This window comes from Aotus nancymaae, unplaced genomic scaffold (genome assembly GCF_030222135.1).
Source record: "Aotus nancymaae isolate 86718 unplaced genomic scaffold, 86718_ANA_hifiasm-v0.15.2.pri h1tg000014l, whole genome shotgun sequence".
Classification (NCBI taxonomy): Eukaryota; Metazoa; Chordata; class Mammalia; order Primates; family Aotidae; genus Aotus; species Aotus nancymaae.
In genome coordinates, this window is record NW_026988425.1 from 86,718,530 (window position 1) to 86,741,172 (window position 22,643).

The 22,643-nt window shown below is 35.2% G+C and overlaps 1 protein-coding gene across 7 annotated transcripts in view; it reads right to left on the reverse strand.

Annotated features, from left to right (window-relative positions):
* Positions 1-22,643, reverse strand: part of KIAA0825 (KIAA0825 ortholog) — a 457,524-nt gene that overhangs the window by 382,594 nt on the left and 52,287 nt on the right. For 5 of the 7 annotated variants that reach the window (XM_012477515.3, XM_064376142.1, XM_064376143.1 and 2 more), the window contains 3 exons: positions 18,084-18,215; positions 4,798-4,966; positions 1,124-1,793 (listed from right to left, as the gene is read on the reverse strand). In XM_012477515.3, the coding sequence (XP_012332938.2) occupies positions 1,124-1,793; positions 4,798-4,966; positions 18,084-18,214 (970 nt within the window). In that variant the 5' untranslated portion in view covers position 18,215. Of the gene's footprint in view, positions 1-1,123; positions 1,794-4,797; positions 4,967-8,680; positions 9,104-11,503; positions 13,135-18,083; positions 18,216-22,643 lie in introns of those variants that run through there. The other 2 variants (XM_064376145.1, XM_064376144.1) reach the window with 2 other exon arrangements.

Genomic DNA, 22,643 nt, shown 5'->3' on the forward strand with positions numbered 1-22,643 from the left:
ATGCATCTCTCTTCTGCAATGTGATATAGCTTCTGGAGAAAAATTAAAATTTTAAGGCTAAATATTAAACAATTTGAAAATTCATATATCACATTAATTTGGTCATCTGGAATTTTATTAATGAAGATATGCAAAAGTATGGTGAACTGTAGGAATTTTTAAAAGATGATCATAAATTCAAAGATCCATAACAATTCACCAAATAATTTTCAAATACTTAAGCCATATAGTTTATGAACTTACTCGGAAATATACCTCAGAGTTTTATATAAAAGTATAGCTAACGATAATTTTAGAAATAATCCTATTTTTGCCTTGATTTTTCTTCACTGGTAGGAAATTACAACCACAAGAAAAGTTTATTATATCACAACAATTTCTTGCCTTTTTTCCTTTACCTTTTGAATAAAATAAAAATTTTCAAATCACCTTTTATTTGTATACATCCTTATAGAAAAAATAGTAGAGAAGTTGTAAAAAATAGCTATAGTTAAAATGTTATACCTTTCTAATCAATTACAATACAGAATTTTATAGTTATAGTATTTCATAGTTGCTCATTATTAGAATTGACTGACTAAAGTATTACAACTTTTAAATTTCCAATTTTAGTTATGGCAAATTTCAACACATTTTCAATAATTCTTTTTACCTAATAATGCTTTGGCTTTGGAAAATACAATGGATTAAAACTCATACTTTTCTGTTATGTATATAACTAAATGTACATATGTATAACTGAGTATATATGCTTATATATGTGTATCTATAATAAGCAGATAAAGCTTATATGTGTATAAGTATATATACTCAGTTATATATATATAGATATATATACACACACACAATTTCACAAATACTGTTTGTCATATGCAATCAAGAGAAATTAAGCTCACATTTGAAATATTTTGGCTTACAATGCCAATATCTTTAACAATTTAATAGGAAAGAAAATACTTCTATGACTATACTTAATAGAAAAAAATGCATGAGAGAAATGTATACTGTAAAATTTCATTACATTTATTTTCAAGTTAGCAGTGAAATTTAACCAAACAGAAAAAAATCTTAGAAAATTAAACATATTAAAAGACTTAAGTTAAAAATTTTAAGTGTCACTAACCCAAAGCATGCACTGCTCTTCTATGCTTGCTGGAGCTCTTGCTTGTTTTAACCACACGAACAGCATTTTCTCTGTACTGCAGCTCACAAAAATTTTCAAGAAATTTTGCTATTTCTTCTGTAACAGTATCCAGGTAAGTTTCTTTAATGAATTTCACTGTTGAGGATGGAGCTAAAATTTCACATAGTGTGTTAAAATCCTCTTTTATTATTGAGTATAACTTAAGCATTGTACTTTGATATCCATGAACTATTACATCTAAATTTGAATCTCTGTTGTAAGAAGGAATGCAGTTCTGCAGAAGATTAGCCAACAGTTTTTTCTGTATGTTTTGGTATTTGATTATAACTTCAGATTCTGGATAAAGAAACAAGAGTTGTTGTAAGCACTGCTTTTTCAATAAAATTTTTTGCTGTGAATTGTTTACTTCATTATGGCTTTGTAATTTGCTCACTAAGAAGCGTCGAAGATGCAGTCTTATATCATCCCATATAGACTTGACATCCATAGAGGAATTATCTTCAACAGAATGAAGAGACGTCCTAGAGAGGAAATGGAAAGATGTTCCACTTAGAGTCGATGGGAATGAAACACTGCTGTGGCAGGAGAGGTCCCAAAGTAAATCCAATACCATTTCTTCTTGATTTTGTTCATTCTTCAACAAATTTTCCTAATGAAATTATAACATTAGAAATGTGATTAAGTGTGATAGGAAAAAAATGATTTCTATAGTCATATACAATTTCATAATAATTTCAGTTTGGAATCAGTACTCCGAAATTCCTCAAGATTTTATTTTTTTGCATTTGAAATTTAATCAGTTCAGACAGTTTAGAATGCTAGCTTTTATGGTCTATCAAACTTTGAATTGTTTATTTCAAACCTAGCTGATTATCTTTTCCAGTTAGATTTCTAGACATATAGTTTATAGCCCTCATTGTTATCTACCAGATATACCCTGAGCTGTATAAAAACTAGGGCTTAAAAATTCTAAATACAAATCTATAGTAAAATATTGATTGAAATGTATTCCTAAGACAAAAGAAATTCAAGATCATGCCCCTAATTCCTGGTAGACAATTTTCATGCTTGAATGAGTATAATTATTATTATAAAACCCCAAATGAACATATAATACAATGCTTTAAAATCATTCTAGAATACAGATCTTTAAATATAGTATATGCCTGGGGGTTACTAAGAGGTACCATTCTGAGAAGTAAATTTTAATAAATTGAAAGATTTTAACTTTCATTTAAATTCCTTCTTGAGAACTCTGTTAAGAAATATTTTACTTCAAAAATAAATCTGAGAATATTTCAATTCTCTCCAAAGAAATAACCCAAAATGAGAAAAAGATACTCTCAGAATTGTTCCCCAAAAGATGATATGAAATTATTCCTTTATATGTTCTGTGCTGGCAGAAACAATAGTAGGTATAATTATGAACAGGGACAAAAACATTACTTTTTTCTTGAACTTTGAATTAGACACACACATTCTCCTTCCAAGCTGACTTTCCTAATTATGTCTATTTCAGCTAATACTGAAATTAGTTTATATTCTCTAGGTAGAAACAAGCTGATTACAAGAGAAATGAAAGCAAGGTCCAAGTGGCATAAAATCAGGCTGGCTTTGCAATTTCTTACTGACAAAATACCAAAGGTATTATGTGTGATTCAGAATTACAAACAATTCCTAGGCAAATTTCAGGAATTTTCTCTCATTCATTGTAAGCATTGCAAGGTCTAATGTTCTAACTGTAATAAATAATTATACTCAATAATTATACTAGTAAATGCTTTTTAAGTATTTATACAAACATTTCCCGGTTTCTTCGTAACAATAACTCTTTGGCATATGTATTTAAAAGTCCAATTTATACATAAGGACACAAAAATGAGGCATGCTTCAGTGACTTTTCAAAAGTCACATACAGTAAGGCACAGATTCAAGAATGGATCCCTGGCTTCTTTCTCTTCATCCATGTTCTTCTGCTACACTCCAGAGAGCCACGAAGTACACATGACCTCTGTATAGCTTCTTTCTCTCTCCTCTCCTGCTATTGAGTTATTTTGACACTTCTGGAAAAGAAATGTCCTTAGATAGGACACATCAGCATTACTGTAAATTCTATAAAGAAAATGAGTCATATTAGTGCCTCTGCCTTGGTTTTTAAGTCAGGCAATAACTGTAAATATTTGATCAAACAAAGAATAGATTACAGAGGTTTAAAACATATGTTTAGTACGATTGCTTAAATTTTGAAAATAACTTTGGTACATCTGCCATAATGAGGACCTCTGTTTCTTATTTAAATTGCTAGAAAATTAACAAAAAATTTTCTATGAAAAAAACAAGATGTATGAAAAATGCCATCATGACTGACATTTTTTAGCATATAGAAACTTGATAATAAGGTCATTTAAATTTGGATCTGTTTTAATAATGTGGTTCCTTCCTTAAAATAACATGATCAATTATGTAAAAAAACCTAGGACTGGGACAAGCCTATCAGTCTAATGAATTTGAGCAAAACTAAAGTGGCCTTTGCCCTGCAGTGAATAGAGAATGACTTACGTGTGACAGATTAAAAGATAATTAAAAGCTTTTGCTTTTAATTAAATGAGAAAGCAGTATTACATCAGTATTAATGAAATTCAATACACATGGCTCTTAATAGAAATTAAAGGAATAACTATATCCATATTTATTCTTCAAGACTCCACCTTCAAGAGATAATGAGTGAGAGGTTTCCTTAAAAGAATAAGGCTTCAGGGCACACAGTCTTCCTTTCTCTTCCTTTTATTACTTTGTAAACATTAAAGAGACATCTGAAATAATAACAGGCAAAAACTATTTTCATTTGATTCTGTCATCCTAAGCCATCTACAACCTCCAGATATTTTCCACATCTGCCTTAGTCAATGTTTGATGTTTAGACGAAAACAGTGCCTTTTTTCCTCTAAATTAAATTAAAACCATAGCTACAGAAATACTGCTTTCTAACAATCGTGCTGCTTCTCTGGGAATCTGTTTTTGCAAGCTAGCCAGTCTTGGAGATACAAGTGTGATAAAATAACTGTTCTTGTTGAAGGTTACAAAAACTTCTCTGGCATAGAGGGTGGTCAGTATCAAGGATGACCAATATAATAATTCTCCATCATTTGGTGGTCTTGCATAAATTGCTACCTTGATTGAAAAGAACTGGGTAAGACTTCAGGTTAGGAATGCAGGGAATAATAGTAAAGGCCACTTAATAGACACGATCAATGGGGATCTTATTATGCTTAGTAATGAGCACTGAAAAAATGAATAGTTGTGAAGGGATATAAAACATAAAGAATATGAACTTCTCCGGGAGACAACTGTGATACACATCAATACATTTTGTGGTATTGATATATGTCATACCACAAATCACCCAGGAATCATAATATTTAATCTCCATTTATATACAATTTTATTTTATTGATAAAATTCATAGCTAAATATTAAAACAAACAGCTCGGTGGATTCTATTGGGAATATAGAAACATAAAACGAAAACACAAACTCTGTAGGTATGGCAGGCTAATACGGTCACTCAAATAAATATTTACATACAGAAACTGAATGAGTTGTATTCCCTGTTTACTCATCTCAATCTATGATAAAACAAAAATTCATTTTACCAGTGTTTTGAGGAATTTTGTCAAATCTCCATGTGGAATTAAAGATGACTTGGATGTACTATAATTATAGCGAGTTAGCCATTCAAAGCAGTCAGTTGGTGTTTGCAGCTGCACACCTGGACATTCTTTGTTAATTTTGGACTGTATCTCTTTAACGCAATGTTCTATGCTATAAAAAAGAGAAGAAAAAGTTATTTTGGCAGGATATAGATAATGGCTTCATCTCATAATATGACAGGCCCTGAAATCTTCATATGTGGTACCTGGTTTTGCACAACTTACAAATTTCATTCATATGATATGAAAATAATTACAAAGAGACTATATATTCATAGTTGAAAACTGAGAGTTCAGATTTTCTGGCAGTAAAAAATGTGATGGAGGAAATATAAAATAGCTACTCAGAGATGAACTAGAAATTCTTTTGTGTTGAAACAAAAATCAAGCATAGATGCAGTTCAATAATAGTCCTCTCGATAGGCAGTAGATGAAAGGAAGAGATAAAATACTGGACACTGTAAATATTAGAAATATACATTATCTACTAAGAGGTAAATGACTATATAAATGATGAAAAACTTAATGAAATAATAAGAAGCCATCAAGTAGTTAAAAAGAGCTTATAATTTTAAAAGTTGTAAAATATACAAGCTGTATACACGATGTTATTAGAGCCAAGTACCTTTTCCTGCCATCCAATTTCACTATGAAAAACAGAAACAAAAATTACTAAAAATTGCATTTAAAAACGACTAGAAGGAAATGAAGCAAAGGGTTAATAGCAATTATATTTTGGTGATAAAATTACGCAAGTTTTAAATTTTGCTCTTCCATAGTTTCTAAGTACATACAAGGCATAAGATAAAATGGTTCATTTACCAAAAAAAGTAAACCAAGAACAGAGAAAAAAATGTCCAGTTGAATCTTGCAATATGTATCTGTTTTAAAACTTCCAAAGTATCCTTAGTGTTGATAAAATAACAGATATACTATGTTATTTTAATTTCCACGTACAATTCTGTGCATTCATGATTATAAATCTTTGTGGGGTAAACTGGTGACCTTTAGCAGAGTGCCATCTGCAGAGCCACATGGATATGACATATTACTACCACCTGATGGCAGCATATCTAAACTTCAAGAAAGCTTTCAAACAGCTAAATTCCTTTGAAGCTGAAATACCTCACCAAAAATTGAGAGCTATGCATTTATCTCTTAATCATATTAAGAAAGATTTGCTACTAAGAGGTAAAGTTAATGGTTTGAAAATGTAACTGCTATTAATTAAAGATTCCATATGATAGAACCTGGTAGGCTTTAGAAATTAAGTGCTCCTTATTAAAGTAGATGTCATATGAAAGACTCTTTGAAATTCATCAGGTGTGGGTTGCCTATAAAACATACACTGTAAAAGTTTAAGTAATACTTTTCAGGAGGCTTCTGAGCATGAGTGAATTCAAACTAAATTACCTTGAAACAAATACATTCTGAGAATCAAAGAGCCTTTTCATGAAAACAAAGAACTTAAATGAAAAACAATACCTCCTCGGGCCACAGGCCGCTCAATTTCCTGATGGGATAGCCGTATTCAGGAATACCAGTTCTACCTTTGACAAGAGATTGGCATATATTTTCTTAACTTATGTAAGCACTTCTATGGACAGAGAAACACAATGCCTTAAGCATACACCTTGGCGCTAGGGATCCTTTATCAAAGGTTTTTATTATAGCATCCTCATGTGTCTCATTCAATGAAACCTAATAGATTACAGCAATGTGAATTGGAAAGGCTCAGAAGTTAGTCTACCTAAATCTGTTTCAATGAGGACTCTGATTATAGGGTAATTTCTAACATCTGAATCTGGGCAGAGGCCAACAACTACAATTTATAAATAGGGCAAAGCCTTCAGAGGGCTAGATATTTTAGTAATTTGTTCAAACACTGACAAAGGGATTGAGTGGTTGCATTTCAGGGGACCTCCCTCATTGATACAAACTAAGACAGATAAACTTTATTTTAAAATCATTTTGTCACAAATTATAAAACATCAGAACTAATTATCTATACCTGATTTTGTTTTTAGTTGGCTATCTTGTCTGCCACTCACCACTGCCTATATATCTTTTTCTAAAAACTTAATCCTCTGAAGTCTAGATCTTTCTTGTCCAATTGTTATACAAAATAAATATTTTCAAAATTTATAATAAATGTCAGTTTGGTATGTAATCGATAATTCATCTTCTTATTCAAAGTCAGAATAAATTACAATCTAATTTTCACCATTTAAAAGGTAACATTTTCAAAAAAAAAAAAAAGGTAACATTTTCAACTGTTACCTTTCAAATACTATGCATTATTCAGGATTATAAACATAGGTAGTAAAAATGTAAGGAAATGCACTGGGATCATCAGCAGCATCGTCTGGCAGAGTGGGGATGGAAGTGGTATCAAACTGGGGAGAGGTACACAGAAAGTTTTAGCTATACTAGTAATGCTTTATTTCTTAAACTAGATGGTGGAGTTACCATAGTACTCAATGCCTTTTCATATGTCTCAACATTTCTTAATAAATTTGAACCCCAATGTGCTTTAATTATAATGACTCTGAATTATCCAAGTTAATGATGTGTGAAAGTGGATGCATTACCGAGAATCTGTGTATAAATCAATTTATAAAGCATTTTAAAAAGGCAGTAAGGAGTATGTTTTTAAAAAAGATATCTATGGCAATTTTCTCATTCAGCATTTACTCCTAGATTCCCTGACTGTAAAAATTGCTAATTGATTGAAGGTATTATATTTGATAAACATTAGCTGAATGTTAAATATGTGGTAGGCATTGTGATATATACTAGGGAACCCAATGTGAATAAGACATCATCTGGTCTGTAAAGGAATTGTGTCTAGTGAAAGAGATAGACTTGTAAATAAACAACTACAGTACAGTAAGTCTTGATAATTAGTGTGTACAATGTGCTAAGGGAGTACACAGGACGGAGCCACTAAAAGTGCCCGTGGGGGGTGTAAAAAGGCTTTTCCTTGTAGAAGAGGAGATTATATGCAAGGATGTTGATTTAAGATTAGTAGAATCACTGTACTTAAAATTCCCTAACATCTCACCCCTCAGAATTCAGTACTTGTCATCTAATCTCATTGTTGTCTCACTTCCAAACTATATTTATTTGGAGAATAAGAATATGAATTAATTTTTATGGTCACTACTACATTCATGCATATATGGATGTATGTGTGTATGTATATATGCACCATCTTACTTCCAAAAAGACTGAGGTATCACACCATTGGACAGATTGCATTAAATAACAATAGCAGTCCAAGAGCTGATTAATAATGAACTGGTATAGTTGGAGATAGAATGAGAAATTAAAAAACAGAAGAAGATAATTATAACATAAAATCTTGGAACTTCAGCTTATCATAAAAGCTCCTACAAGATTTCAAAAGTATTATCCGGTCACAAAACAGTTAAAAGGAAAAAGGTATGTTCCATTGATAAAATTACAAGAACTTTTTAAATAAAAAGACTGTAGAAAATACATAAATGTGCTTTAATGGAATGTTAAAATATTCCCAAATTTTTTTCTTCAAATTTGTTAGTTTTTTTTAAATTTATGGCTTCTGAATTTTTTTTTTTAATTGTACTTTAAGCTCTGAAGTACATGTGCAGATCTTGCAGGATTATTGCATAGGTACACACATGCCATGGTGATTTGCTGTCTCCATCCCCGTGTCATCAAGCATTTCTCCCAGGATTATCCCTTCCTAACCTCCCTGCCCCCTGCTGTCCCTCTCCAGCCCCAACCCCCCAGTATGTGATGTTCCCCTCCCTGTGCGCATGTTTTCTCATTGTTCAACACCCACCTATGAGTGAGAACATGCGGTGTTTGATTTTCTGTTCTTGTGTCAGTTTGCTGAGAATGATGGTTTCCAGATTCATCCATGTCCCTATAAAGGACACAAACTCATCATTTTTTATGGCTGCAGAGTATTCCCTGGTGTATATGTGCCACATTTTCCTTATCCAGTCTATCATTGATGGACATTTGGGTTGGTTCCAGGTCTTTGCTATTGCCGTAATGAACATACATGTAAATATGTCTTTATAATAGAATGATTTATAATCCTTTGGGTATATACCTAACACCCAATAATGGGGATTGCTGGATCAAATGGAATTTCTATTTCTAGGTCCTTGAGGAATCGCCACACTGTCTTCCACAATGGTTGAACTAATTTACACTCCCAACAGTGTAAAAGTGTTCCTCTTTCTCCACATCCTCTCCAGCATCTGTTGTCTTCAGATTTTTTAATGATCGCCATTCTAACTGGCGTGAGATGGTATCTCAATGTGGTTTTGATTTGCATTTCTCTAATGACCAGTAATGATGAGCATTTTTTCATATGTTTCTTGGCCTCATGTATGTCTTCTTTTGTAAAGTGTCTGTTCGTATCCTTTGCCCACTTTTGAATGGGTTTATTTTTTTCTTGTAAATCTGTTTTAGTTCTTTGTAGATTCTGGAAATTAGCCCTCTGTCAGATGGGTAGATTACAATTTTTTTTTTCCCATTCTGTTGGTTGCCAGTTCACTCTGATGATTGTTTCTTTTGCTGTGCAGAAACTCTTAAGTTTAATTAGATCCCATTTGTCAATTTTGGATTTTGTTGCCATTGCTTTTGGTGTTTTAGTCATGAAGTCCTTGCCTATGCCTATATCCTGAATGGTACTGCCTAGGTCTTCTTCTGGGTTTTTATGGTCTTAGGTCTTATGTTTAAATCTTTAATCCACCTGGAGTTAATTTTAGTGTAAGGTGTCAGGAAGGGGTCCAGTTTCTGCTTTCTGCACAAGGCTAGCCAGTTTTCCCAACACCATTCATTAAACAGGGAATCCTTTCCCCATTGCTTGTTTTTGTCCAGTTTGTCAAAGATCAGATGGTTGTAGACGTGTGGTGTTGCCTTCGAGGCCTCTGTTCTGTTCCATTGGTCTACATCTCTGTTTTGGTACCAGTACCATGCTGTTTTGATTACTGTAGCCTCATAGTATAGTTTGAAGTCAGGTAACATGATGCCTCCAGCTTTTGTTCTTTTGCTTAGGATCAGTCTTGGCTATGCAGGCTCTCTTTTGGTTCCATATGAAGTTTAAGGTGGTTTTTTCCAGTTCTGTGAAGAAGGTCAATGGTAGCTTGATAGGGATAGTGTTGAATCCATAAATTACTTTGGGCAGTGTGGCCATTTTCACAATATTGATTCTTCCTAACCATGAGCATGGAATGTTTTTCCCTCTGTTTGTGTCCTCTCTTATTACCTTGAGCAGTGGTCTGTAGTTTTCCTTGAAGAGGTCCTTTATATCCTTTGTTAATTGTATGCCTAGGTATTTTATTCTCTTTGTAGCAATTGTTAATGGCAGTTCACTCATGATTTGTCTGTTTGTCTGGTATTGGTGTATAGGAATGCCTGTGATTTCTGCACATCAATTTTGTATCCTGAGACTTGCTGAAGTTGCTTATCAGCTTAAGGAGATTTTGGGCTGAGATGATGGGTCTTCTAAATATACAATCATGTGGTCTGCAAATAGAGACAGTTTGACTTCTCTTTTCCTAACTGAATACTGATTTATTTCTTTTTCTTGCCTGATTGCTCTGGCTAGAACTTCCAATACTATATTGAATAGGAGTGGTGAGAGAGGGCATCCTTTTCTAGTGCCAGATTTCAAAGGGAATTCTTCCTGTTTTTGCCCATTCAGTATTATATTGGCTGTGGGTTTGTAGTAAATAGCTTTTATTTATTTATTTTTTTTTTTATTTTTTTTTTTGAGACGGAGTTTCGCTCGTTACCCAGGCTGGAGTGCAATGGCGCGATCTCGGCTCACCGCAACCTCCGCCTCCCGGATTCAGGCAATTCTCCTGCCTCAGCCTCCTAAGTAGCTGGGATTACAGGCATGCGCCACCATGCCCAGCTAATTTTTTGTATTTTTAGTAGAGACGGGGTTTCACCATGTTGACCGGGATGGTCTCGATCTCTTGACCTCGTGATCCACCCCCCTCGGCCTCCCAAAGTGCTAGGATTACAGGCTTGAGCCACCGCGCCCGGCCGTAAATAGCTTTTATTATTTTGAGATATGTTCCATTGATACCCAGTTTATTGAAGGTTGTTAGCATAAAGGGCTGTTGAATTTTGTCAAAGGCCTTCTCTGCATCTATTGAGATTATCATGTGGTTTTTGTCTTTGGTTCTGTTTATGTGATGGATTATGTTTATAGATTTGCATATGTTGAACCAGTCCTGAATCACCAGAATGAAGCTTACTTGATCATGGTGGATAAGCTTTTTGATGTGCTGCTGCATTCGGTTTGCCAGTATTTTGTTGGATTTTTGCATCGATGTTCGTCATGGATACTGGCCTGAAGTTTTCTTTTTTAGTTGTGTCTCTGCAGGGTTTTGGTTTCAGTATGATACTGGTCTTGTAAAATGAATTAGGGAGGATTCCCTCTTTTTGTATTGTTTGGAATAGTTTCAGAAGGAATGGTACCAGCTCCTCTTTGTACGTCTGGTAGAATTCAGCTGTTAACGTGTCTGGACCTGGACTTTTTTTGGTTGGTAGGCAATTAATTGCTTCCTCAGTGCCGCAATGAACATACGTGTGCATGTGTCTTTATAGTAGAGTGATTTATAATCCTTTGGGTACATACCAGTAATGGGATTGCTGGGTCAAATGGTATTTCTGGTTCAAGATCCTTGATGAATTGCCACACTGTCTTCCACAATGGTTGAACTAATTTACACTCCCATCAACAATGTAAAAGTGTTCCTGGCCGGGTGCGGTGGCTCTTGACTGGAATCCCAGCACTATGGGAGGCCAAAGCGGGCAGATCAACTGAGGTTGGGAGTTCAAGACCAGCCTGACCAACATGGAGAATCCCCATCTCTACTAAAAATACAAAAAATTAGCCAGGTGTGGCGGCATATGCCTGTAATTCCAGCTATTCGGGAGGTTGAGGCAGGAGAACCGCTTGCACCTGGGATGTGGAGATTGCAGTGAGCCAACATTGCATCATTACACTCCAGCCTGGGCAACAAAAGCAAAACTCTGTCTCAAAAAATATATATATATATCCACATCCTCTCCAGCTTCTGTTGTTTCCTGACTTTTTAATGATCATCATTCCAACTGGCATGAGATAGTATCTCATTGTGGTTTTGATTGGCATTTCTTTAATGACCAGTGATGATGAACTTTTCTAAATATGTTTCTTGGCTGCATAAATGTCTTCTTTTGAAAGTGTCTGTTCATATCCTTTGCTACTTTTTGATGGGGTTTTTTCTTGTAAATTTGTTTAAGTTCTTTGTAGATTCTGGATATTAGCCCTTTGTCAGATGGATAGATTGCAAAAATTTTCTCCCATTCTGTAGGTTGCCTGTTCATTTTGATGATAGTTTCTTTTGCTGTCCAGATACTCTTTAGTTTAATTAGGTCCCATTTGTCAATTTTGGCTTTTGTTGCCATTGCTTTGGTGTTTTAGTCATGAAGTCTTTTCCTGTGCCTGTGTCCTGAATGGTATTGCCTAGGTTTTCTTCCAGGGTTTTCATGGTTTTACGTCTTATATTTAAGTTTTTAGTCCATCTTGAGTTAATTTTTGTATAAGGTGTAAGGAAGGGATCCAGTTTCAGTTTTCTGCATATGGCTAGACAGTTTTCCCAACACCATTTATTAAGTAGGGAATCCTTTTCTCATTGCTTGTTTTTGCCAGGTTTGTCAAAGATCAGATGGTTGTAGATGTGTGGAATAAATTTTGAGGCCTCTGCTCTGTGCTATTGGTCTACATATCTGTTTTTGTACCAGTACCATGCTGTTTTGGTTACTCTAGCCTTGTAGTATAGTTTTAGTGGGAGAATTGGAAAAGTTTAAAAAGTAGGAAATATGAATGGGGCCAGAAAAAGTTTAGGCTAGTGAACTGCTGAAGTGCAGGATGCTGTCTGCCCAGGATGCATTCTTAGTTCTGGAGAGAACAAGACGGCTGGAAAGGCCCAGTTAGAGTTGGAAAGTGGGTTAAGCTTTTACTCTGTGTTCAACAGTAGATGGAGGAATTAGTCCTTTTCAAGTTTCTTTCTATGGGGCCTAGTCTTGTTCAGTAGGAGGGGAGAAGAGGTGGGGATTCTGTGAGATGTAGTATATAATGAAGAAACTCAAAACTGAAATACAAACATAGGAAGTTACGAAAAGGATTGCAAATATTAATTTGCATCTTCTTATTATAAAGTGCCAAAATACTGCCAGAAATAATAATAGACAGTAAAACCTTTGAAATGACTATTTTTCATTTTGTATAATTTGAAATGGCTACAAAGTATGTTAATATTTGTGTGTATAAGTGTGTGTATATTTACATATACATAAAAAGCCATCATGTGGAAAACATGAAAGAAAATTTTTAATATAGAAGCTCAAATAATTTAAGTTTTATATAAAAAATAAGTATAATCTATGGAATATGTACCATCTCATTAATAAGCATGGTTAAATGTCTCCCCTCTCTCTGCATTTTCTAGATTAAGTCAAATAGTATTATTACTGGTAGCAATTCTCTTTTTTGAGACAGTGTCTCACATTGTTGCCCAGCTGGTGTGCAGTGGTGCAATCATGGCTCACTGTAGCCTCCACTTCCCAGGATCAAGCAATCCTCCTACCTCAGTACCCCTAGTAGCTAGGACCACAGGGGTGTGCCACCATACCAACTAATTTTTGTTTTTGTTTTTTGTAGAGACAGTGTTTCACCATGTTGCCCAGGCTGGTCTCAGATTCCTGAGCTCAAGCTATCTGCACACCTCAGCCTCCCAAAGTGCTGGGATTACAGGTATGAGCCACCATACCTGACCTGGTAGCACTTTTTGCTCTTTCCTTCCTCCCTTCCTCTACTCCTCCCTCCCTCTTTACTTTCCTTTTTCATTTTCTTTCATTTCCTCATTTCCCTTTCTCTTTCATTTCCTCCTTTCCTTTCCAGACAGCCTGTTGCCCAAGCTGGAGTACAACAGTGTGTGCAGCCTCAAATTCCTGGGCTCAGACAGTCCTTCCACCTCAGCCTCCAGAGTAGCTAGGACCACAGGTGGGCCACCAACCATGACAGGGCTAATTTTTTTTTACAGTAGAGATGGGAACTTGCTTTGTTGCCAGTCTAGTCTTAAACTCCTGGCCTCATGTGATCTTCCTGCCTCAGCCTCCCAAAGTGTGGAGAAAACATCTTTCTTTCTACAAAAAAAAAAAAAAAATGTAGTCAAGCTGCATTGGTGGCAGCAAAACTTACCTCCTAAGGCACATATACAGTCTATAATTAGAAAATGGAAAAGTAAAATAAATTGTTAAGATACAAGATACAATTATATTTATTCAACTGAACATTAAGGGGGGAAAAATCATTGTGTCTTTTTTTTTTTTTTTTTTTTTTTGAGACAGAGTCTCGCTCTCTCGCCCAGGCTGGAGTGCAGTGGTGGTATCTCAGCTCACTGCAACCTCCGCCTCCCAATTTCAAGTGATTCTCCTGCCTCAGGCTCCCGAGTAGCTGGGACTACAGGCATGCACCATGTCTGGCTAATTTTTGCATTTTTAGTTGAGATGGGGGTTTCACCATATTGGCCAGGCTGGTCTCAAACTCCTGACCTTGTGATCCACTTGCCTTGGCCTCCCAAAGTGCTGGGATTACAGGCGTGAGCCACTATGCCTGGCCACACATTTTTATATAACTAAAAAATGTACCTATTGTGAACCCAGAAGAACTTCTGTACCTCAATATCTTGTTAAACTAGTAAGTTCCACTCAATTCATTACTGCTATACACAGTTTTCAGTTAGGGAACTAATGATACTGTGGTATAACATTCACAGTGTTTCTCTTTGGCAGGTTATTGACCTCTTGTAACCTATTTTGATATGTGTTTGAATAAATGATTCATCATCACTAATTTCTGCTGTGAGACCTACTAGTCACGTAGATCTGACTTGAATGGAAAAGAGAATGTAAAAGTGAAGTGGTCTGAGAATGACAGCTTCTCTTGAAGGGTGGGTGAAGGTTCAGTGACCTAGATCTGACTTGAATGGAAACGAGAATGTAAAAGTGAAGTGGTCTGAGAATGACAGCCTCTCTTGAAGGGTGGGTGAAGGTTCAGTGACCTTTGGGCACACTTCTCCATTCTGGTGGAATCACTGCTTTGGGGAGGCAATAGAACCTGTGGCTCATAAAACCTGATGCTATTAAGAAGAGAGAATTCACAAATAGATGTCAGGGTCACTGCTACTTTAAAAATTCAAGTGTAAGAAAAAAATATCATATTTTAAGATGAATTACTAATGTTTTTTTTCTTTTAAAAGTATGGAGGAAACCTATACCATACAGATGTTCATTACTTATTCAATGTACACTACTGAGAGATAAATAGAACTGTTAGAATACAAAAATGCCAAGGGTAATTCAACTACTGTAGTGTAAGTGTGGTATAACTGATTCGTCATGACATACAATTTTCTAAAAGCTATTCTGTTAGAAGGCAATAAATGAGTGCATACATGATTTATACTCTTCTGAACCACAGTTATTATTCAGTGTTTTATTTTTAAAAATATATATACCCTTTACTATTATGTTTATTCTCTGGAGTATAATAAAAACATAATTGAATTTGATGAAAAATAGACTTGATTCTAAATGTAGCATACAGCACATACAGCTACTTCCTTATTTTGTCCCTTGTGAAGATCAATGGTCACTTGAGGTAGTTCTGCTCTAGGTTCGTTTTAATATATGGGCAATAAAATGTTTTTAATTTAAAAATTATATCCTATGTTCCATACTATATTTTCTTTTTAATACTAGCATCTGAGTTTTGACCTAATAACTACTTTTGAATGCAAATACAATGTTTTAATCACTGTTTTACTTTTTAAAATGATTTCTTATTGACTAGGTAAGGCAAAAAATTAAGTATAAGTGGTTTAGTAAATAAAACTTAGCAATTCAGAACAAAAGCATCAGAGTTCAGTAACCTGTTTTATTTTGATGGTGCCTAAATGCCATTGTGAAGGAAAAGGTTTACCTTTTTAAAAATAATTCAATTTTAAAAAATATAATCATCTCTGAAATTTAGGTAAATGTCTTGTTCATCTATTTAAGAAAATACTATTTTTATTTGTAAGTTCATTTAAGTTGGTAATTGTGCCATAAAATATATAAATATATAACATTAAAGTTAACTATGTGTTATATAATTTATGTTATATAATATTATGTTATATATAACTTTTATGTTTTATAACTATTACGTTATATAGTTATAAAACATAAAAGTCATAAAATTAAGCTAAAAATTAATGAGTTATTTTATATTTATATGAAATATCAACTATAAACTCTGAGTTTGGTTAAGTCTATTTCTAAAATACATATATAATATGTATATGCATAGGTATAGTATAAAGAGAAAATAAAAATTAAAAGTAAGAAGGTTAATTTTTCCTGTTGAAAATAAGGGAAAAGATCTCCCTCCTTTCCTTTTTTCTCAGAGCATTTACCTTAGAAAGTTTGTAACTGTAGGCAAGGCGTAGTGGCTCATGCCTGTGATCCTAGCACTTTGGGAGGCCAAGGCAGTTGGATCACTTGAGGTCAGGAGTTTGAGACCAGCCTGGCCAACATGGTGAAACCCCGTGTCTACTAAAAACACAAAAATTAGCTGGGTGTGGTGGCAGGCATCTGTAATCCCAGCTACTTGAGAGGCTGAAGCATGAGAATTCCTTGAACCAGGGAGGCGGAGGTTCCAGTAAGCTGAAATTGTGCCACTGCACTCCAGCCTGGGACACAGTGAGACTCTAACAATCAATCAATCAATCAATCAATCAATCAAGCCTGTAATCATAAGTACTTTTTCATCTTTTGCCACATATCTATTCCCTGGAAGACTAAATATGCCTTTTACCAGCAGTCCTTTTGTCAGCTTTGTGACCTAGGAATGCCCTTCTCAAGAACCGGGGAGCTATCTTTTCGAAATGCAAGCATCAAGGGAGATAGCTCCCCAATCTCCCAGTTCCTGTGAGAGAGTAAAAGCCTAACTTCAGTGGTTGCCTGTTCCAATTTATAAAACTACTTCCCATCATAAAGATACAAAAAAGTTTGTTTCTCCTTAGGATAAAGCCAATTAGCTAACATGGGTGGTTTTCCTGAAAGTTATGATGAACTATGTGTGACAAAATGTGCTATCCAGTCTTCCTACCTGAGGAGTAGTGACTGTTTATCTTGATAGCATGTAATGTAATGGAGTGTATCTGCTTTGCTATTCAAAGGGGTGATATTCCCTTCCATTCTTGCAATCTCTGCATGAACTGTCTGTAATACACATCGTATTCTGGTTTTTAATGCTTATTCAATAATAAAACTGTTTCCTTTCTCTACTACCTTCATGGAGGGGATTTCTGGGATGGGAGAAGATTTTGTTTTTAAATTTTTAAAAAATTTTAAATTTTAAAATTCAGTGTAAAATAGTTTTCAAATTAAAAAAGGAAATACTATGTATCATTACTCAATAGAAATGTTTAAAAAGGAAATGCTATGTATCATTACACAATAGAAATTTTTACTGTGGTTTGCGCATCTGTAACCCATGTGAGGTAAATTAGAACCTTTGATCAAAAGGATGCAAATAAGTAACTGCCTGATTATAGGTCCGCAACTATATATAAAGACAGAGTCCTTTCTACCAAAGAACACATATTAATGAGAAATCATTGAGCTGTCTCTGTTTCCCCCAGTATTTGGTAACAAGACTTTTTGGGATAGGTGATGACTAATGTAGTATAGCAACTCTCTATAAAGTCTCTAGCATCCTACTTAAGTGAGAAAGAATCTTAAAATGACCAATATTATGCAAAAATAATTTCTTTTAATGTTCTGTTTTTAGTAATGAAAGCAATCATGACCTTATACTCTAATCATATTAATGAAAATCTAGGACATCAATATTGACAAGCTCTAAGAAAACATTAGTAGCAATTCAATAAACTTTAATTGCCTATTTCAAGACAGTGCTTATATTTTTTAGTTTTAAAAATACTACTCAGATAAAGATAATCATGTAAACTTTAAATGAGAGGGAAATCTAATCAATATTTTTGGAGAAAGTTAATGATAATTAAAACCTAAAGTTATCTAAGAGCAGGACATAAATAGACCAGGTAAATGTCATATAAGTGAAATGTGAAAACAAATTGCTTTAAATAATTAACAATATTTACCTTGCAGCATTTTGTTCAATCTTTTCATCAATGTCACTGAAGATCTGCTCAAACTCCAAGTCTCCAGGAAATGAGTCTAACAAACAATGTAGGTCAAAAGAACTATGAGAATATTCATCATCCCAATTCATTCTGAGGAACAAGAATAAATAAGACATGTGAGTTCCCCAAAATGGCCAGATATGAGGATGGGCAGAAATTCATCTCAAGTTGTGATACTAAACCAAAAATAATAATTTCCATTTATAGGTGCAATGAAATGTAGCAGTGAGAGAACTAGGGTATTATTAAGCTAGGTAGAGTGTTTTGTTATTTAAATTTCATGAGGTGTGACCTAATTTTCACACTTCTCTATGGTTTGAAAGTTGAACAAAACAGCAGCCCACAGAGAGTACTTAAGCATCCTGCAGTCTCTCACTATAACCAAGAACTGTAATGGAAGTGACAGAGGCCACAGACCACTGTGAACAAGGGTGGATGCAGCAAAAATTCAATGCCTTCCCTTAACCCTTGTCAATATACTGACCTGGAAATTGTAGCCTTAGACTTTTTAAAGCCTCACTCCACTGGGTCTGTTTATATGTAAAAGATATAAAATTTTCCTTGAATTCCTCTAGCACTTCTTGACGACCTCAGTATTGACACCTAACTAAAAACTGAATGATATGATACTCCTTCTTGAGGCACATGCATTTCCCCACCATCAAAGCTTTAATCATTCATTCTGTCTGTATACTGAATGTTTGATAGGTTACATGCACTGCTGTAGGGGCTGGGATATAGCTGCAATAAATTAAATTCCCTGCCCTCATGGAGTTTTTTTTCTAGTGGGGAAGATAGATTTTTTTACAACACATAAACAGATATATTTAATCAAAAATCATATAGTGAGAAGTACTATAAGAACAAGTAGCCGGGCACAGTGGCTCATGCCTGTAATCCCAGCACTTTGGGAGGCTGAGGCAGGTGGATCACTTAAGGTCAGAAGTTTGAGACCACCCTGGCCAACATGATGAAACCCTGTCTCTACTGAAAATACAAAAATTAGCCAGGTGTGGTGGCAGGCACCTGTAATCCCAGCTACTCAGGAGGCTTACACAGGAGAATCGCTTGAACCCTAGAGGTGGAGGTTGCAGTGTGCTGAGATTACGCGTCTCTGCATGCTAGCCTGGGCAACAAAGAGTGAAACTGTCTCAAAAAGAAAAAAAAAAAAGTAAAACACGGTGATAGGCTACATTAAGAGTGATGGAGCAAGGGCAGAATGTGAGCTATTTTATTTAGGAATATCAGGGAAGGTATCTAAGGAGGTGACATTTAAGTAGAAGAAATAAGTGAAGAAGATAAGAGGAAAGAAATAAATGGGAAAGACAAACTGGCTTCTTGATTACTTTGGCCGATAAATGACTCTTACCATATCTGCTTAAATGTGGTAAGAGCTCTCTAGTGAGAGCTAGTCACACGACCCTACCTGGCTGCAAAGGTGTCTGGGAAATGCTGCCACTGGTTGGGCAGTGGATTCCAGGAAAACTGTATACCATGAATGGAGATCATTAATCTTTGGTAGACTGCTAGCCTTTCTACCACTACCATTCATTTGGTTAAACTTGATTCTCTTTTTTCATGGTACCGATTTGCCTCAAATGTCTAAATGACCCATGGTAATCCATTCTTATTTATTGACAAAAGACTAGGTTGATATATATTGGTACCTAGCAAGAGTTTTCTCTACTGTTAAGAGGTTGTTTTATTCAAAAGGTCACTCCCTCCAGAGCAGGAAGGTTGATTCAGATACTACATGAATGGATACTGTGTATCTACCAGCAAGCTTGGATTTATGAACAAAAGCAAGCACATATCTGATGATTTCCAGAGGTTACCAACCAAGAATACATTACAGCTAGAGTGGAATTGTCAGAGGTGTGAGAACCAGAGCAACTCCACTTTGAATAGGAGCTGGATAAAACAAGGCTGAGACCTACTGGGCTGCATTTCCAGACGGTTAAGGCATTCTAAGTTGCAGAATGAGATAGGAGGTCAGCACAAAATACAGATCATAAAAATCTTGCTGATAAGGAAACCAGCCAAAACTCATCAAAACCTTCTTAGGCCATGAGAGTGACCTCTGGTTGTCCTAACTGCTACACTCCCACTAGTAACATGACAGTTTACAAATGCCATGGCAATGTCAGGAAGTTACCCTATATGGTCTAGAAAGGGCAGGCAGTTACCCTATATGGTCTAGAAAGTGCACAATAATCCACCTCTTGTTTGGCATATCATCAAGAAATAATCATAAAAATGGGCAACCAGCAGGCTTTGGGACTCCTCTGTCTATGGAGTAGGAATTCTTTTATTCCTCTACTTTCGTAATAAACTTGCTTTCACTTTACTCTATGGACTCACCCTGAATTCTTTCTTGCACAAGATCCAAGAACCCTCTCTTCGTGTCTGGATCAGGACCCATTTCCGTAACATCTTTCTGGTGACCATGGGATGGACTATAGTAAGGAAACCCCTGACCTAAATGCTAACTTTGGGAAAGTGGTGGGGCCCAGTAACATCTTTCTGGCAAACTCTGAAGGGACAATACTGAAGAAACTCCCTGATCCAAAGGAAATGGACTGCAGCACTGATCAGTCGACTCTGAGTAAGTGGTGGGATACCTGGGTAAATAAAGGGATTGGATCAGAGGCCCAACTTAGGGGAGTCAAAATCTCTCCTAAGACAGTGGGTTAGAAGCCCCTCTTAATAAAAGGCAAGGATGCTTGACCAATCTTGGGTTAGAAGCCCAACTTAGGAGGGTTAGGGTCTCTTATAAGATTTAGAGGGTTGGAGGTCCCTCTTAGTAAAGTCCATTTTGGCTGAGAATGGGTTTGGCACTATGGGATGTGAACTGCTATTCTCTTTGGATTAATCTGCCTTGCACTCTTTGCTGATGGCTATAGGTGACAGGATTAGGCATGTGCAGGATCATGAAACATTGAAAGCTTTATCCTCCCCCAAAAGGAGAAAACCTGGCAGATGATGGACTGCTGGAAAAGATCCCTTCACGACCAACAAGTGGCCACCTGAACTTCTGAGCAATAAGTAGGTCTTTCTCTGGTCTCCCTGAAGTCTTTGCCTTCCCCACCCTGCCTGAGGCAATGCTTTCCTTTCTCTCCTGTGCAAACCAGTTGAATGGATGTAAAAATCACTGTTTATCTCCTGTAAAGTTTTGATTAATGGGAAAAAAGGCTTGTGAGGCTAGTCTTAAGCTGTAGCGAATCTGGTGAACTTTGTGTGTCTCTCTGTATTGTTCTGTCATGAAGAGGAGTTTATATATGAAAGAGTTTTGATTAATTGGCTTAAGAAGAGCTGAAATCAAATCTTTTGTCAGAAAAGTAAAAAGTTTAATGCATTTTATTTAGTTCATGTGATGTAATCTTTGAGAAATAAAAAGTTTTAAACATTATTGGTAAAATAAAAATATCTTCAAAGATGTAAACATTTGGTCTAAATTATGTGGGTTAGAATATTAAGTTTGCTAAATACTTCAAGGTCATAAACTGGTTCTTTGACTTTTAAAAGTTATTCAATTTGTTTTGGAGCATTAGATTCTAGATAAGACCTGGGGACCTGTGAAATTAGTCATGACCCCTGCTATGCAAAGAAGGTTATAAAGAAAATAATTTTATATAAGAAAGGATCTTATATAGTAAATTTTTGTCCTAAAGTAAAATAACTGGTTGTTTAAAAGAGAGATGTTTAGGACAAGTCAAAAAGTCCAAGCATGTCATAGATTGACTGTGTAAGTTGTAAAATAATTTATGAAAGAATTTATGCACAAAATATACAATGTAAAGGTGATTAGACCTCCTAAATGCTTCATAAAATGCCACTAGGACTCTTAACTGTACAACTTGCCTGCTTTACAGCTGGGTAAGACCTGGTAAATGTGAAGTTCGACACTGGAAAAAATCAGACCTTATCTGCACTTCTGTCTGAGTCCTAGGCTCCACACCCAGTACATAGTTAATCCCTTACTTACCAAGGTCTTTACAAAAAGTAAAAGTTGCTAAGAGTCAACATTTAACATGTAATTGAGACTACTAAAAAAACAGTCTACAGACAAGGCCTGTAAGGAAAATAGAATATACTCTTGGTAAACGATTATAAGAAGTCAAGGTAATGTATATTTTTTCTTTTTTTTGCTTAAAGGATTGTTTTAAGTTAGATAAAATAAGTCTGAAAATTTAAACAAATGTGGAAAGTTTGTGAAAAATTAATCTTGTAAAAGAAACTCTGTGTGTGAACATATTGGTTCAAGTTAAAGGGGTATTATTGAGTGTTTCCATACATTGGAATAAAATCACAACAGGTTTTCCTTAGAGCAAAAACCTGCTTTCAATCTGCTCTTTAACAAAAATTGTAAAGGATTATAAAAAGTTTATGAGAATCTTACCTTATGGTCAAACTGATTAAGATTAAATATATTTGTCTGTAAGGTTTTATTAAGAATTCGGTTTGACACCAATAACGCATTAATGCAACAGTGACATTTGGCTTATCTGGTATAAAGTC